The 16506-nt window shown below is 32.8% G+C and overlaps 1 protein-coding gene across 9 annotated transcripts; it reads left to right on the forward strand.

The window, feature by feature from the left end:
• Nucleotides 1-9836: 9836 nt before the first annotated feature.
• Nucleotides 9837-16013, forward strand: LOC140841269 (protein PHOSPHATE STARVATION RESPONSE 1-like). Of its 9 annotated transcripts, none has more exons than XM_073208558.1 (9): nt 9837-10137; nt 10795-10931; nt 11741-12344; nt 12445-12649; nt 12741-12817; nt 12901-12940; nt 14279-14333; nt 15103-15172; nt 15300-16013. In XM_073208558.1, exons 3-9 carry the CDS (start codon nt 11751-11753, stop codon nt 15675-15677), a joined length of 1419 nt encoding a protein of 472 aa, XP_073064659.1. In that variant the 5' UTR covers nt 9837-10137; nt 10795-10931; nt 11741-11750; the 3' UTR covers nt 15678-16013. The 9 variants fall into 9 exon arrangements, with proteins under 9 accessions (XP_073064659.1, XP_073064661.1, XP_073064660.1 ...); XM_073208560.1 differs by having other exon boundaries at nt 10847-10931; XM_073208553.1 differs by having other exon boundaries at nt 9840-10137; nt 11672-12344.
• Nucleotides 16014-16506: the final 493 nt, after the last annotated feature.

Here is a 16506-nt window from a genome sequence, read left to right on the forward strand (position 1 = left end):
ATGTTGAGAAATTTTACCTATCAATCTTTAAAAGATTGATGAATGGCACCAACTTTGTTGTCAAACAACAAAGCTCTTCAAGGCATGAAGATCTACAAGCTCCTCCTCCAAATCCTTGAAACTTTCCTTCAAATTAGGCCCACCACCAACTAGGTAGATCCCCTCAAATATTGCACTAGAAATATTTGAGGATTTTTCAAAGAGAAGAATTTTTCTCCAAGAAAATGAAGAACAAAATGGAAGAAAAATTGGGAGAGAATCATGAGAGGGAATTCGGCCATATCATGTGTGTAATGAGGGAGGAGAGACTAGTCTTGGGGTTGCAAAAAGTTGATCCAAAAAGTTTGCATGCCAACCATTATTTTAATCAAAAGTATTCCCCAACTCTTCACCTCCCATGCATGCATATTATATAGTTTTTAATCAAATTAAAAACCTTGGACTAAATTTAATTATCTCAAACATATTTGAGACTAATTAAACATTACTTGAATTTACCCAAGTCCCACTAGTTAAATAATTATTTTAATTGAGCTCTACTAGACTCAATATTATTTAATTAATCCAACACTTGAATTAATTTAATTATTTGGGCTCTACTAGGCCCACTAGTGTTTAATTAATTCAACACTTGAATTAATTTAATTTAGTCCATAATAATGTTTATGAAAATCACAATTTTCAAAAACATTAGTCACTTGGCCAAATTTTAATCTAGGAACACTTCCATAAATTAAAATTTATATTTCTCTCATAGAAGTCATACTTCTATTTTTCTTACGCTTATAAACTCCTTTATAAGCCGTTCAACACATTGAACTATTTTTACTTCTCATCGGGATTTACAAAGCTAGTACTTGTGTGGCCCTCAATGGTTCATTGATACAACTAGCCGTGGGTTCACATCTCCATGTGATTCGGACTAAACATGTCCTTATTCGAGCATACCCCAATTGCTCCATTCTTACTTATCAACTCCTTGATAGTAAGAACGTCAGAACTCAAGTCTGATAGTACCCAACCAATCACGTTAAACGCCTAGCAGCATCGCTTACGTGATTCCCTAGGTATCACATGATAGTGCCTGCAAGAACCATTCAATTATGGTTAGCGTACAGTACGGTCCCTTCAACTCATATATCCCGATCGATTCGACAACCATTGGTTTATCGAGAGTTGTCAATGAATCGATACTATGTGTCATGTCGTAGTTGTATCGATGGTGCAATCTATGAAACACCTTTCATAATTACAACCATACTCTGGCCAGAGATTTCGATCTACATACACATGATAACACATAGGATATCCATACCCGAAGGTAAGCGGTGAATCCCCGACTACAATGCATCGACTCCTATGTGTTTCGACAGAACACCCAACCTTGCCACCTGATGACCCCATGAGAGTCGGTAAACAAGTCAAAGTGTAATTCTAGCACATAGAGTCTCAATGTTGTCCCGGGTCATAAGGACTAATTCTGTACAACCATAAACCAGGACTTTTCCACTCGATAAGTGAGAACCACTTGGAAAGTCCTTTTATGGAGGGTTGTTCAGTGCACTCTACCAGGAGCACTTATCTGCATGTTCGGACATCACAATGTACCCTACCAATGAAACATGGTACTCACATCGCAGATACTAGTCTCTAACTCGAGCGGCCTATATCCTTCTTAGTGGCGGCTGAATCGACTAGGAACCGTTTAGAATATACAGTATTACAAATATGAGTTTCATGATACTCATCATATGAGCATCTCATATTCTTTCTACTATTTGTATATTCAAGGGCTTTATCTATGCAGCTAGCATGGGTATACAGATAAAGATTTGCCAAAGTAATAATTTCAAATATTATTAAAATAAAGACTGCTTATACATAGAGTTTCATTGTGAACACTCGGCCAACACTTGGCTCGACGGGCACCTACTCTAACAAGTAGGTGGCACGAGAATCGAGGTATCTACCCATTTTTTACTATAAATAGTAGGTATACCTCTCATTTAATGATTCTGAAATCTTTGAACTCTCAAGCACTTAAATATTTTCTCTCAAATATTTGCTTGTGTTTATCTGAAAACCTGCTGATTTAAGCATCGGAGTAGCTACGTCGGACACCCCTCCGGCGCCCATTCACGAGTTCTTTTCATTGTTTGCAGGTGCTAGCACAGCCATTAATTTCACTCAAAATTCTCAAACATTATAAATTATTGATTTGATCCTTTGGAGCTCCTTACTCGGCTCATCCATTTCAGCGCGATCACATCACTCACCATTTTAGGGAGCATGGTAGAGCGCTTTGTACTTGGTGAGTATGTATTATTAAAAAACATAATATCGCAATGCATGTGAATTATCATGTGATCATTTTAGTTCAAGGATCGATTATGATGTGATTTCTAGAATTTTTTATGTTGAAATTCATTCGAGATATAACTCGTTTGTCGTTTGAATTAAAATAAAAAGTGGCTATATTCAGAAAATTAGAAATTTGATCATTGCAATGTGATGTGAGATTAAATCCCAGACCCTACAGCACGTACAAGTAAACACATAAATTTTGTACACAATATACTAAATATAGTGTATATTACAATTAGTTCAATAATCTAACTTTAGTGTTTCATATGTTCATGGCGAGAGAACTGCCTATTAATTAATAAGACGATAAAAAAAACTTTTGCCCACATATTCTACACAAAATAGTGACATAAAACCAAACAACTTTATATTTATTCTATTATATAAAAGATATGTTCCACATTGATAGAGTATTGTCCAATAAATCATCTTATTACTTGAGTTTTATTTACTCTTATGCAATAAAATATATTTATTTTAATAATATTTTTTTAAAACAAATATGATATTTAATTTATTTGTATACTAATACAAAATGGATAGGTAAAGACATTAAATATATTATAGTATAATGAGGTCATACATGTCACGTCGATCATGAAACTCATTTATAGTACTGTATATTCTTAATGTGTTTCTAGTCAATCCAGACGCCTAAATAAAGATAAAGGTTGCTAGAGCTCAAGATTAACATCTGTTATGTTAAATATTATGTTTCATTTATATGGATGTGAACTATCCTTCATTGAAATTTCCAAGTGATTATCACTTATCGAGTGAATTAATCTATATTTATGATTGTACAATGTTAGTCTTTTTACACGAGATAACATAGAGGCTTTACGTATTAGTTTTGTACTTTTAATCGTTTATAAGGTTATATAGAGTGTCAATATTGAGTGTAATTTTGACATACGCAGGATATGATGAATTATAGTTATGGATTCATTGCTCACCTATGATTATTAATATCATATGCGATGTGATGAATTAATAGTGTAAGGATTCTCTGGCAGAATATAAGTTGTGCTTTAGGAAAAAGCGTTTTCTTAGTGGTACACACGATGCTACTATGATTACTCAAAGATACATCATAACGTTATCAAGTTCATATGCATCTCTCGATATAACAATTGTTACAAATTCAATTGGGATATATGTGTTGAAGTGACCATACTCTATTGGTTCTTGCAAGCCCTATCAGTTATACTCAAGGGATCAAGAGGCAATGTTACAAGACAATCTTACCATGATCCGATGTGTACAATCAAATTTGAGTTTTGATGTTCTTGTGATCAATGTGTTGATGCACATGATAAGGTTAACAAAGGTAAGTTCATATAAGAAACATATGTTTTCTCGAATCACATGAGTTATGAACCTATTGTTATCTGTATCCGTGAACAATTGAGGGTCACACATGTATTAATTTCGATATTCCTGTTGAGATAGTCAAATTCAAAGAGTTGAATTTTGTGCCCATTGGATAATCAAATTTAAGGAGTTGAATTTTGTGATTTAGTTTGATAGAGATCTGACATATGGCTTATACAAATATTTACAAGCGAATTCCACGTGTTGGGAGTTGTGAGAGTTAGCATTACTGCTAAATTTTTTGAGGAGAGTGCAACTACCGAAATTTTATGAAAGAATGCCATAATAGGCAGCTGCGAAAAATGAATAATTGGAAATTTTGATCTTCGAAATTTTCATTTTACATCATAATAAAGATTTTTGTATTCTCTTCATATCCATTATGTCTAATCGTCGATTGAGATTATGATAAAATCACAATCATGGATTATTTGATTTATATGGTTGGAGAATCCTAATACAACTCTAATTAGTATGAGCCCTAGTTAGACAAGAACTCTAGTAGAGATTTGACAAGGTAGAAACTATTAGCGAGAGTTTTAACCAATCCATAATTCAAATGAGATTTTTGACAAAGTGAAAACTCTAGGAGTGATCGTCATAGTAGAAATTTAACTTAATCCATGAAAACTATAAATATGACATTTTTACGTGCTAGACATTTTCTCTCTCCTCGCAACACTAAAAAATGGGCCACCACCCTTGGAGTTCAACCCCGACTGAGACTTCTTCCACCGACGTGTGCCATCGCCGCTTTGCCGTTACACCATCGCCAGATTCCTTGTCGTCTTTCGATGATTGATTCTTAATGCAAACTTTTTCTTTATTATCTAGTATGAATTAGAAGAATAACACAATCTCTAGTGTGAATTATAGAAGAGAGTAAAATCCAGTTGATTGTCTGTGGGAAGATACAAGAAGTGTTATCACCTCTTAAAATTCGGGATAGTTGGATCATAGCATAAATCACTAAATGTAAATTTTTAATAAACATCCTATTAATTGATTTAGAATCATACTATACCTAAGCCAAGTTTAAACGTCAAAACAAAAAATTTTAAACTTCTTTTGTGTCTTGAGTGCGAGAAAAATGATATATCGACGCTCATAATAACTACTTTGGAGAACACAAAATATTTTATTTTATAATTATATTTCCTACACACTATACCAATAAAAACCTCCCTTCAACTTACACTCCAAATTTTATATGGAAAGAACCCCTGAAGAAAACTTTTCTTTTAAATTAAATATAACTCTTCTAAATTGAAAACAATTTTATGTTAATTTGTTAATATCATTGATGAACTTAAAAAAATAACATTATAAAATTTGTGTTCATATTATCCTTTGATTTATAGATATTACGATCGTTGTTTTAACCCACAACACTTGTGATTCTTCCACTAACATATTTCTTAAAAAGAGACCAAACAAATAATAAGTTGACCTAGGGGTGTCAGTTTGGATGGGTTGAGTCGGGTTGAGCAATAGTACTATTCAAAAATTACTCAACCTGAACCCAACCCGAACACGAGCCAAGCCGAAAACTCTCAACATGAAGCTGAATCCGAATCAACCCGATCAACCCATCGACCAGTATAACCCGATTTTGAAATTTTTAAAGAAAATTAAATAAAATTCAATAATAATAATATTTTAATTTAAACACATAATAACAAAAGCTCCCTCATATATATGATTTAAATTTGAAAGTCTAATAGTAGAAAAATAAAGTATATTTACTAAATCAAATAAACAATTATTTAAAAAATAAAAAAATTGTTCAAAATAAATATTAAATTATGAAAATTTATGGTATAAAAATATAATAAATATTTTTTCAGACATAAAATATTTAAAAAATGTAGACAATATTTATTAATTATATATATTATTTAAAAAATTAAATTTTCGGGTCAACTCACCAAATCCAAACTTTATTTTTTTCGGATTGAACCGTGTCGAGTTGGTGGATCGTATGAGATTTTGACACCCCTAAATCCTACTACTTCGTTCACGTTCACGATCACGATCACGATCACGATCTCAAATCCGCTCTAAGGAACTCAAAAAGCATTAAATTATTTTATCATTGTTTAATAAAAATTATATATATATATATATATATATATATATATATATATATTTTATATATAAATAATCTGTTTACTAAAAAAAATCATGATAAGAAATTACCCAATATATAAATAATCTGTTTACTAAAAAAAATCATGATAAGAAATTACCCAATTATAACACATAAACCAGTATCCAATGGGACCTACAAAAGTTTGTACACACTCATTTCTTTTTTGAAACTACGCATAAAATTTGTTTGTAGTGCATGCCCACTATAATACTTTCATCATTGCTTTATCCAAAAAAAAAAAAAAAAAAAAGAAGAAAAGTTAATTCCACTTCTGATTTTTTGTAAAAATAATAATATTAAACCACATTTGCCAAAATTTATAAAATATTTTATAAGCCAAGCCTTTACCACCAAACAAGTGATCACTATTTTCCCAAATGAAAATTAAAAATATTATTTGTCAAACTTAAATTAACCTAAACAAATTATGAAAATAAAATCATAACGAGGAGCTCATTCAAAGTACATTTTAATTGAAAACTTTGGAAATTTCAAAAATTTATTTAATTAATTTGTTTAGGTTGATTTAATTTAGTGAAATTCGAGTATAGTCCTTGTCAACTTAAGCAGTGTAATTTTATATAATATATATAATTTAAAATTCAAAGTTCAGACTTAAAATTCTTTGTCAGATTAATAAAAACTTTTTAAAAAATTATTATGAGACTGACTAATAAGTCAATTTTACGAGATATATCTTTGACCCGACTCAATTAATGAAAAATATTACTTTTATGTTGAAAATATTATATTTTCACACAAATAGATATGTGAGAGCGTCTCACAAATACTTACTCATGATTTCATATTTTGAAAACGTAAAAACTTGTGTGAGACAGTTTCACGGGTCGTATTTTGTTATGCGGATATCTTATTTGGGTCATCCATGAAAATGTATTTTTTTCTGTTAAGAGTATTATTTTTTATTGTGAATATCGATACGTTTGACTAATCTCACAGATAAAGATTTGTGAGACCATCTCACATGATACCTAATCTTTTGAAAAAGACCTACTCGATGATTTTTAAAATATAATATATATAAAAATGATACTAGATTGTTTATTTAATTCAAAGTTAAGCTTAAGGTTTTACTCTTTTATACTTTATTTTTTCTTTTCAAAACAATAATTTAAGAAGTAAATATTGTTTGCAGTGATAATTCAGTTAATTCGGTCAAAAATCGATTTAAATTAACGAAAACCAATTTAATCTAATTAACGAAAATCGATTTTGAAACGTCTGCTATTCGTTTTCTTAAAAAATATTAGAAAATTTTTTATTTTTTTATTTATTTTCAAAACCTTCGTAACATCGGCCGAACCACCAAAAATTACATAAAATATTTTGGACATCATTTTAAAATAAAACAACCAGCTATATATTTGAGAAATACATCACATACTATAATCTCTCAAAAACCTCTCAAAACATAATTAAAAAGTCATAAAATAATTTTAACATAACTTGAAATCATAAATCATAACTAGTACGGAAAACTAGCGTCGGTCTTTGGGTTATGTGCACCTTCAGTCCAGTAAAGTCAACCATCAAGACCTCCATTATCATAATTATCATAATCACCTACATCAATCACACCTAGTGAGTCTAAAGACTCAACACGTCATATAATTGATAACAAGTAATACGTAATACAGTTCACATATAACAGCGAAAAATACTTGTACTTAAAATATCGTTTTCATGAAGATGCATAAGCTTTAAACATAAACATTTTCGTAAATATTTTCATGATGCATAAACTTTAACTAAATTTTTTTTCATAATGATGCTTTCAACTTTAAGCATAAACATTTTCATATCATCTTCAACATATTCATATACATATTTTCATCAATATATACATATTTTTTTTTCCTTTTCGTTGAATTCATTATCATTAATTGTGACTTTCGTGTTCATCTACGTCTACGTCTACGTATTAGGCGATGAATCCATCTAGATGTAACTAACCACAGTACTGGGCGGCGGGGACACCATCAACACTCTCACCGGTCAATTGGTCTTGGCCTTACGTATTAACATATCATCGTATACATATACATATTCATATCCGTATTTAAGGAAATACGAACGTCGGGCTCTCACTGGGACCATAACCCTAACGAAATATCCAACATATCATCATATTAGTCACAATTACTTCACTTTCTTCAACGTTTCATATTTTCATCACTTTATAAAATTTAAATATGCATGCAACGTTTTTATTTTAAACAAATCATGCAACATATCTTTTAACGTCCATAATTAAACCATAAAATCCATAAAATTTAAAAAATAACATTTTAACATATACACATCCATGAACATTTAAAATAACATTTGAACGTATAAAAATCATAAATAGCATGGCTAGGACTCTTCCCTGACTCACACATGACGCTAGTCCAGCCTGGTCCAGCGCCAGCCAAGCCAAGCCACAAGCACCCATCAACCGAGCCCTCAAGACACACATATACGTGAACGGATTCCAGCTTCTGTTATTTTTTTTGTGCAGCTTATTGTGCATGTTTCTAGGCCCTTAAAATTGTATAAAACAACCCTTAATCCATACCCTAATCATGGCAGCCCCTTAACCACAAGAATTTCATGATTTATGAATTAAATTACATGTTTTAAAACCCGCCTAAGGTGTTTGTGCGAAAATAATAAAGTGCAACTTGTTTTCATGCAATTTCATAAACAAATACATAATATGATGTGATGATGAGTAAAGAAAATAATATTGCGTGCCTTTGCGTATTTTACGCACGAATATACGTTGACGATTGCGATGAACGGTGACGACGGGACTTTGGCTTGGAACCCTTGAAGCTTCATCGAATTTTCTTCAAATTATTTTGTGTGTGTCGTGTACCATGATTTGAAAGAGTTTGAATTTGATTGTGGGTGTGTGGCCGTGAGTATGTAGGGTTAAGGGTGTGGTTTAACATATTTTATAGTCTAATTAATCACTAATTAGGCTTAGGCCCATTAAGTAGGTAATTTAGGTCCATTAATGTTTAATTATAATTTCAAAAATAGTTCTGTTTAAATAAGTTTGTGAATTTATTAGTCGGGTTACAAAAACATTTGTATTTTTGTTGAAAAACAAACACCTATAAAATTTACGTCCTGGTGTATAAAATCACCTCAAAATCCCATATTTTTAAAAATAAGAAAAATCATCACCCTTAATTTAAATAATTAAAAAAAATGACCCATAAAAAATTTTCTATTCTTCAGCCATCGGTCTCCGGTCCTCGGTCACAACTCGAATGACCTTAAAAATAAATTTTAATGCAACCATGTAGAAAAATATATTTTAAGTAGGCAAATATGCACAACATAATTAATTAATGTAATTAAAACATATAATTAAAATATAAAATAATTTAATAATTGTATGCATGTGGTTCCCGTGGACCTTTAAATTTAGGAGCATTACAGATTTAATCGAATTGTTGGAGGCTAACCGAATCGAACCAATTTCTCACCAAAAGCGAAATAACCGAACTGAATTAAAATTTGTTATTTCGATCGGTAACCGTTTTTTTTAAATTATATAGAAAATGAATAATTTAAATAATCTATATTAATTACTTCAAAAAACATTATATTATAATAATAAAAATATTATTCATAAAAAAATAAAAATAATTATATACAATATTAAATATAGAAAACATAAATAGTAAACATTATTTATTTAGTAATTCAGATAATTCGATTAATCGAAATCGAACTGAATTAATCGATATTTTTAAACTTCAAAACGAAATTATCGAATGAATTCGATTCGGTGAATCCTGTTTAACCGAATCCTCGCAGACTCCTAATTACAAGAATCTTAATTTTTATAAATAACAATTTACTCTAAATAAGAATAAGGTGGAAGGGAAAAGTCAATGTGGCGTTTGTCTACAAGGAAAAGCCAAATATCGATACGCTCCAAGCAACGCGCGTAACGTGCACGAGCACCTGAAGAAGGGAAAGTTAAAAGCGTAGTGGCCAAATCCGAATCGAATACACGAAGCGGAGCACTCGTCTCCATTCAATTCTTCTGGTCTCCGAAGATCCGCACGAGCATACAGGTGAAAGCACGCGCAACCACGTCGGCGTAGATAGCGTTTGCGTTATTCCTATCCGGTTGATATCGTGTGATTTTGGCTGAGACGTTGATTGATCGATGATTCGTAGTGGAGAGATTCGATTCTCGATTGCTCTAGCTTTTGGGAATTTAGGTAAAAAAAAAAATTAGGTCGTTGCTTGGTTTTCTTTTGCTGTGATTTGTTTTCTGGAGAATTTCCAATATGTTTTTGTGCATAATTTGCGGGCTTTATCGATATCGTAATCATTTTTATGGTCTTGTGTTCGTTGAGCTTGTGTTTGAATTTTGATATTCATGATTGGATGAGTAGGGTGCTTTTGTGCATGTCCTGTAGGTAGAATTTGTCTGTTCGTTTGTAATATGTTTTGGTTTGCGGCCTTCGGTTTTAATTTTCTTTTGATTGTCAAACTGATTTTACGTGATATATTTTGAGTTGATGTAATTTGAGGACGAGCTCTAAAGGAGGGATGAATTGAGTTGGAGGATAAAATTGATACGCTAGATACTAAGAAATTTATGAAAGTGGAGAGTGGAGCTTTTACTACATTTTAAAAATTAAATTTTATTCTGTCGTACTTGCCATTGTTGTTTATTGCCTTGTATTTCACCAAACATAGTAAAATTGTTGCATAACAGTGCTACAACATTTTATAAGCTAGGAGTTTTGTAATAAAGCCGATCTACAAACTTTGTAAATTTTTTAGTCCGGGCACTGTCCTTCCAACCCTTGGCTTGTTAACAGTTAGGTTCATAAATTCTCACGCTTACTTTGTTTTGCTTCTTGCTTCAGTTATGCTCTTTGATATCTTTTAGACCACCTTGAGATAGCTGCCTTTTACCAGTTGTTTGAACGTCATCAACAGAGAAGGAATATTGTTTAAGTTGGTTTGTTTGCAAGAAGGGCTTCTGGACAAAGTGTCTTTATAGGTATGTATTTCTTCAGTTTTTCCTCTTTGAGATTTTCAGGGCTGGATTTCCTGGACAAAAAATCGGCAGTAGCTTCGGGAACAAAAATTGTGGACCTTTTGAACTTCAGGACAATGCCATATGGATCTGATATTTTGTTCTTTCATTTGTCACTATTAACTGTGAGGGTGTCCTTTGCATGATAGAATCAGTTCATAAATCCATTTTTAATATCTTATAGGTAGTTTTGAATATAATGTTCTGGGACTGAGGATAAACTTCACACTCAATAAACTATGGTAAATACACAAAAAAACGTGTGCAGATTTTAGTATTAAATAGAATGTTCTGGGACTGAAGGAAAACTTCAAACCCATGAAACTGTGGTAAAAACACAAAAAAAACGTGTGTAGATTTTATCCAATGATTTGCATTGGATATCTAATGATAAAGTTATCCACAAAGCTCAAGCAGCGAAAGCGCTCAATTTGATATTCCCATGTCTAGACCACACAAGTTCAATTTTAGGTTTTCATTATGGCATATTATCACCACTAAAATGCATATGACGAGCAGCCACTTAGAATTTAGAGCACATAGCGGTTGTATCTTGATGAGAGCAAAGATCTTGTTACTGATACTTTTGATATGATTAAATGTGCATTGCGGTGAATTTTGCTTTGCATTTACTTTTACTAGAATCTTATGTAAAGTGAGTTTTTACTCTAAGCTGTATGTTTGATGGGTATACTTGCATATAGGTTAAATCGGTGACAGATAAAACTTAGTTGGTTCTGTTTGGTTGTATTGTAATTTCTGTTGCTTTCAAGCAAGCCAACAATGGAAACCAGACCAGCTTTATCGATTCAAAGACCGGGTGCTAGACAAATGAATATTTGTGGGGCATCTGGGGCTCTGTCTTTGTCTTCACCTGTTCTTCCATCTCCCCTCACACAACAACGTCCAGGTGTTATTTCCCCACTATTTTCCAACAGCGGGGTTGCTGGACATATGTTTTCTTCATCTTCAGGATTTTCTAGTGATCTTCATTTTTCATCTGTCCAACTACAAGAACAACATCCCCGGTCTCCTTTTGTTTCTCAATCAATAGATAGTGGGACATCAGTTTCATTGACACGTTCTGTTGATTCTGGAGTTTTTCAATCCGCTTCGTCGAATCACCGCAGAGAAAGCAATAGGTCTTGGTGTACGGATTCACTGCCTGATTTTCTTGATTTTCCATTAAGTTCGACTGTCCCGAATAACCATCTTAATAGTAGTAACAACAATGGCATTGTGATTCCATCTGAGGATCTTGACAAACCAAATGATTGGCCTGATTGGGCTGATCAGCTTATCACCGACAATGATGCTTTGACATCTGATTGGAGTCAACTTCTTTCTGATGCAAGTGTTGCAGATCCAGAGCCTATGGTTGGTGTTATTCCTCTTTGCATCAGTTACTTTTTATTCTACAGAGGCAGTGGATAACTGTGACATTCATTCTTCTTTGTTTTTTTGTCTGCTGCTGCAGCTATCACAACAGATTTCAGAAACCAATTTACCGGTGCAGCAACCCCATGCATCTCAACAGCTTCCAGCAACTTCAGGAGATACTTGCAATGCTGCTGTTCAATCATCCTCTGCAAATTCTGCTTCAGCAAAGCAGCGAATGCGTTGGACACCAGAACTTCATGAGGGCTTCGTGGAGGCAGTCAACAAGCTGGGTGGAAGTGAAAGTAGGTTTACTCTTCTTCATCTTATGAAGGCAATCTTGTATAATATGCCCATTCTATTGCTCGTGCCAATGAATTCTGATTTTTATCTCAGGAGCTACTCCCAAAGGTGTCCTGAAGTTGATGAAAGTGGAAGGTTTGACAATTTACCATGTTAAAAGCCACCTACAGGTATGTGGATCAGCAAGCTTGCTTATTCTCAGACCTGAATTGATTGGATAACTTTGAAATGGAATACGATCTCTTGAACGCAGAAATACCGAACAGCAAGATACAAACCGGAGACAACAGAAGGTATGACATTGTTTCTGTCTAATTTTTTGGTCCAATTTCTATGTTCATCCTGTGAGTTATGTAATTTCATCAATTATCTTGTTCCAATAGCAAAATAAGTAGAAGAAATGTGAGGCAATGGTAGTTTGGGTAAAATGACATCCATGACTTGGGAGTAAAATTGTTTTTTACTCTCTTTATTTTAGCGGAGTCTTGGTTTCAAGTTAAAGATTTTGTGTCCCTCCCTCTGTTAGACCTTGCCACAGGCCGGTCATGGTTGGACCCTGCGGGTCTTGACCCTTAACCATAGATGGTTACTGGTCTAGTTGCAGACCCGGAGGGCTGTTAACCCTCGGGTCTGGTTCCGGTTAAGCCCTAAATTTTTTTTAAAAAATTTAAAATAGAAAAAATGGCACGTAAAAAAGCCCTAATTTTTTTTTAAAAATTTAAAATAGAAAAAATGGCACGTAAAAGACAAGTGAAAACAATCCTAATTTTTATGTCCAAATATTAGAAATAGTGATATATATATATATATATATCAAATAATACTTATAAAAAAGTCTAATATTACATTTTTATGTCCCGGAGTCTTTCTTGTCGATCTTCTTTTATTATAGCAAAATAATATTGTTATTGCGCGCATTTTTTTAATTTTCTTGCACGTGCTTCATCAATTTAAATTCCTAAATCTCAGCTACCGATGCGGAATTAGACATTCATCCGTTTTATTTTTTTTAAAATATTACCATCCCATTGGGTCGACGAGTTTTAGATCCGAAAACCATTACCGGCCCGCATATGGACGGTCATGGGTCCGGGTCAAACCCGTTGACCCGGTTAACAGGCCCGTTGACCACTGGCCGAGTCCGGTTCGGGTCCGGGTCAAACCCGAACTGTGACCAGTTCTACCCTTATCTCAGCATGTGTGCATCTGTGGTATATATCTTTAGTTCACTGGTTTCCATTTGTTGTTGGATTTCTAAAATTCAGCCTTTTTAATGTTTAATTGTTAGGATCCAGAATTCCAATAGTTCTTGAGCTGGTTTATGTACTTTCTTGTTTCATTTACAATATTATCCTATCTACACTTTCTTTCTCCTTACCAGCGGAAGGTTGCAAATTCTACCAGTTTATTTTAGTCATGATGATTCTTGATAAGATTTTTTCTGATTGGTACATCTTTGCCGAATATTCTGTATTATCACCTTGATCTAGTCCACTTTGTGATGACAACAAGTACTTGTGTTCTATCCTTTCGTTGATGCTATGCCCCTCTTAACTATATATGTTGTGAAGTCACCCTACATAATGTAATTTTTTCTCATATCTTTACAATGCATTTTTTTCTGCCTGCAGAAGCAGAGAAGAAAATGACCACCATTGAAGAAATCTCGTCTCTGGATTTAAAAACGTAAGTTTGATGGATCTTTGTAAAATTATTCTGGTGAACGACGACTTTACTGTGTTTTGAATGCTTGTTTGTCTCTCACTTCCATTAATTTTTTTTATTAATGGAGGGTTGACAACGGCTAATTCTACCCAGATTACAATTATATTGGGCAGAGTATGGTAGCTTGAATGGGAGCTTAGTGTATCTGTGACAAAGTTTCTGAAAATTCATATCCCTTTGTTTCTTTAGTACCAGTGACCACCATTTCTGCGACTTTCTTTTGATATTTTCAATTTTAATCTTAGATTTATTTGCACTATAAATATTCTTTTGAATCGTGGGAATCATGTTAATCACTCTAGGAATTTGTGTAATTAAGAAGTGTGGTGATTGTTAGGTCGGCCTTGAAACCAGGATTCTCTTTAGAATCCTGAGCATGATGAGAAGTCTGAAAAGAATGAAATCATTGGCTAGAATTGAATGTCTGAAGTGAATGGAGGGTGTTAATGATTTGGATCATATCGTTGGTTTACTGTTCTGACATCATTTGTATCAACCTACGGTTCTCTATTGTGCTTAGCTTGCAGAATTATTCTCGATCACGTTGGCAATTGGTATTTTTATTTAAGGCAACATGTAAGGGCAATTGACAAGAACATTGTTGCTTCAGCTAGATAAAAAATGTGAAGTATAACAAATAAAGCCAACATTCGGAAAAATTGTGTACCCATGTTTATTTCTTTCGTGGTAACTTTCTTACTATTACATTTTTTTTTCTTGTTTGGAGTAGAGGTGTTGAGCTCACAGAAGCATTACGATTGCAAATGGAAGTCCAAAAGCGACTTCATGAACAACTCGAGGTATGGATTTATGCTTTATTGAAAAATTTCAGAACTGAGAAATAAGTTTCGAGGTCTGCTCTAGCCACTTACGGTAATCAAAAGGCAGTGTACCTAAGGTACTGATGCCTAATTATTCTTTCTGCAGATTCAAAGAAATTTACAACTTCGAATAGAAGAGCAAGGACGTTATCTTCAGATGATGTTTGAGAAGCAGTGCAAGTCAGGCATGGACTTGATGAAAGGGGCTTCAGTCACCAGTGAGAACCCTTTAAAAGAATCGGCTGAAGCGTGCCAAAATTCTCTTGCAAATAATAATTTTGAAGTTGAATCCTATAGTAGCAAAACCAAGCTAAGTAATGTTGCCACAGCATCTGGAAAAACTTCTCAGTTGGCAAAAGAGAAGCAAATTGCATCAGAAACTACAGTTCTTGAAAATCTCGAGGAAGAAGATGCTGGTGCAGCTGATTCGCCATCATCAAAGCGTGTTAAGGTGCAAAGATATGAAAGGACAACCAATCCTTGAGCATAACTAGAGTGGGGGATAAGGAGACTTGAAGTTTCTGGTCCTTTATTATATCTTTTTATATGGGCTTTGATTGACAAATGCAGGTATGAATCTTGGATTCCTTCTGAATGTGATCTTCTGACCTTGTTTTTAATGGGCAATGGGGAATTTAGAGTTGGAAAAAGCAACTTTTCCCGCAAACAAACGATACTTATTAATTTAATTGTACATATTTTACGGTATGGCTTCGCTTTTCATGGGCGATTACCCTTGAATTTGCGTTTGAGCTTCAAACTCAGAACATGCCAGTTTTTAAGATAACATTTTAATATGATAGCTCTGCGTTTTATTTAAGATTCTTAATGTTTCCTTCTATTATATCGTGTTTCTGCATCTTCTAAAAGTTGAAATGATGCCTATGATTTTAAACTTAGGTGTTTCTTTTCATTTTTCTTTTTTAAATCTTTTTGATTATGTCAGAACATATTTTTTTTAGACAGTGTATCGATGTACGTGTTACGAGTTTGTATTTAGTTATTTTATCCGTCTCTCAGTCGCTTTGGAATAATTATTTAAACATTATAATTTTTGTAATTTTCAAATTAATGATTTTTTTAAATTTTTTTTTAAAAACTAGGATTGATATGACCATCTAATCTAAAAATTTTAAATTATAGAAAAAATATATAAATATTTTTAGAAAATTAAAATAATTTGAAAGTGGAAAAAATATGTCAGTTATAAATAAGTTAAAAAATTTCTAAAATAAATTTTATGATATTTTTTTATTAAATAAAATTGAGAATTTTTGTAATCTGATAGTTATATTTTTGTCTGTTAAAAACAC

This window comes from Primulina eburnea, chromosome 9, assembly GCF_022965805.1.
Source record: "Primulina eburnea isolate SZY01 chromosome 9, ASM2296580v1, whole genome shotgun sequence".
Classification (NCBI taxonomy): Eukaryota; Viridiplantae; Streptophyta; class Magnoliopsida; order Lamiales; family Gesneriaceae; genus Primulina; species Primulina eburnea.

Bases quoted from the DNA above. Each gene is read 5' to 3' on its own strand.
- LOC140841269 (XM_073208558.1), top strand. From the start codon at position 11,751: ATGGAAACCAGACCAGCTTTATCGATTCAAAGACCGGGTGCTAGACAA. The intron at 12,941-14,278 runs GTATGACATTGT...TTCTGCCTGCAG, and splicing joins CAAACCGGAGACAACAGAAG to AAGCAGAGAAGAAAATGACC. The intron at 15,173-15,299 runs GTATGGATTTAT...TTCTTTCTGCAG, and splicing joins GACTTCATGAACAACTCGAG to ATTCAAAGAAATTTACAACT.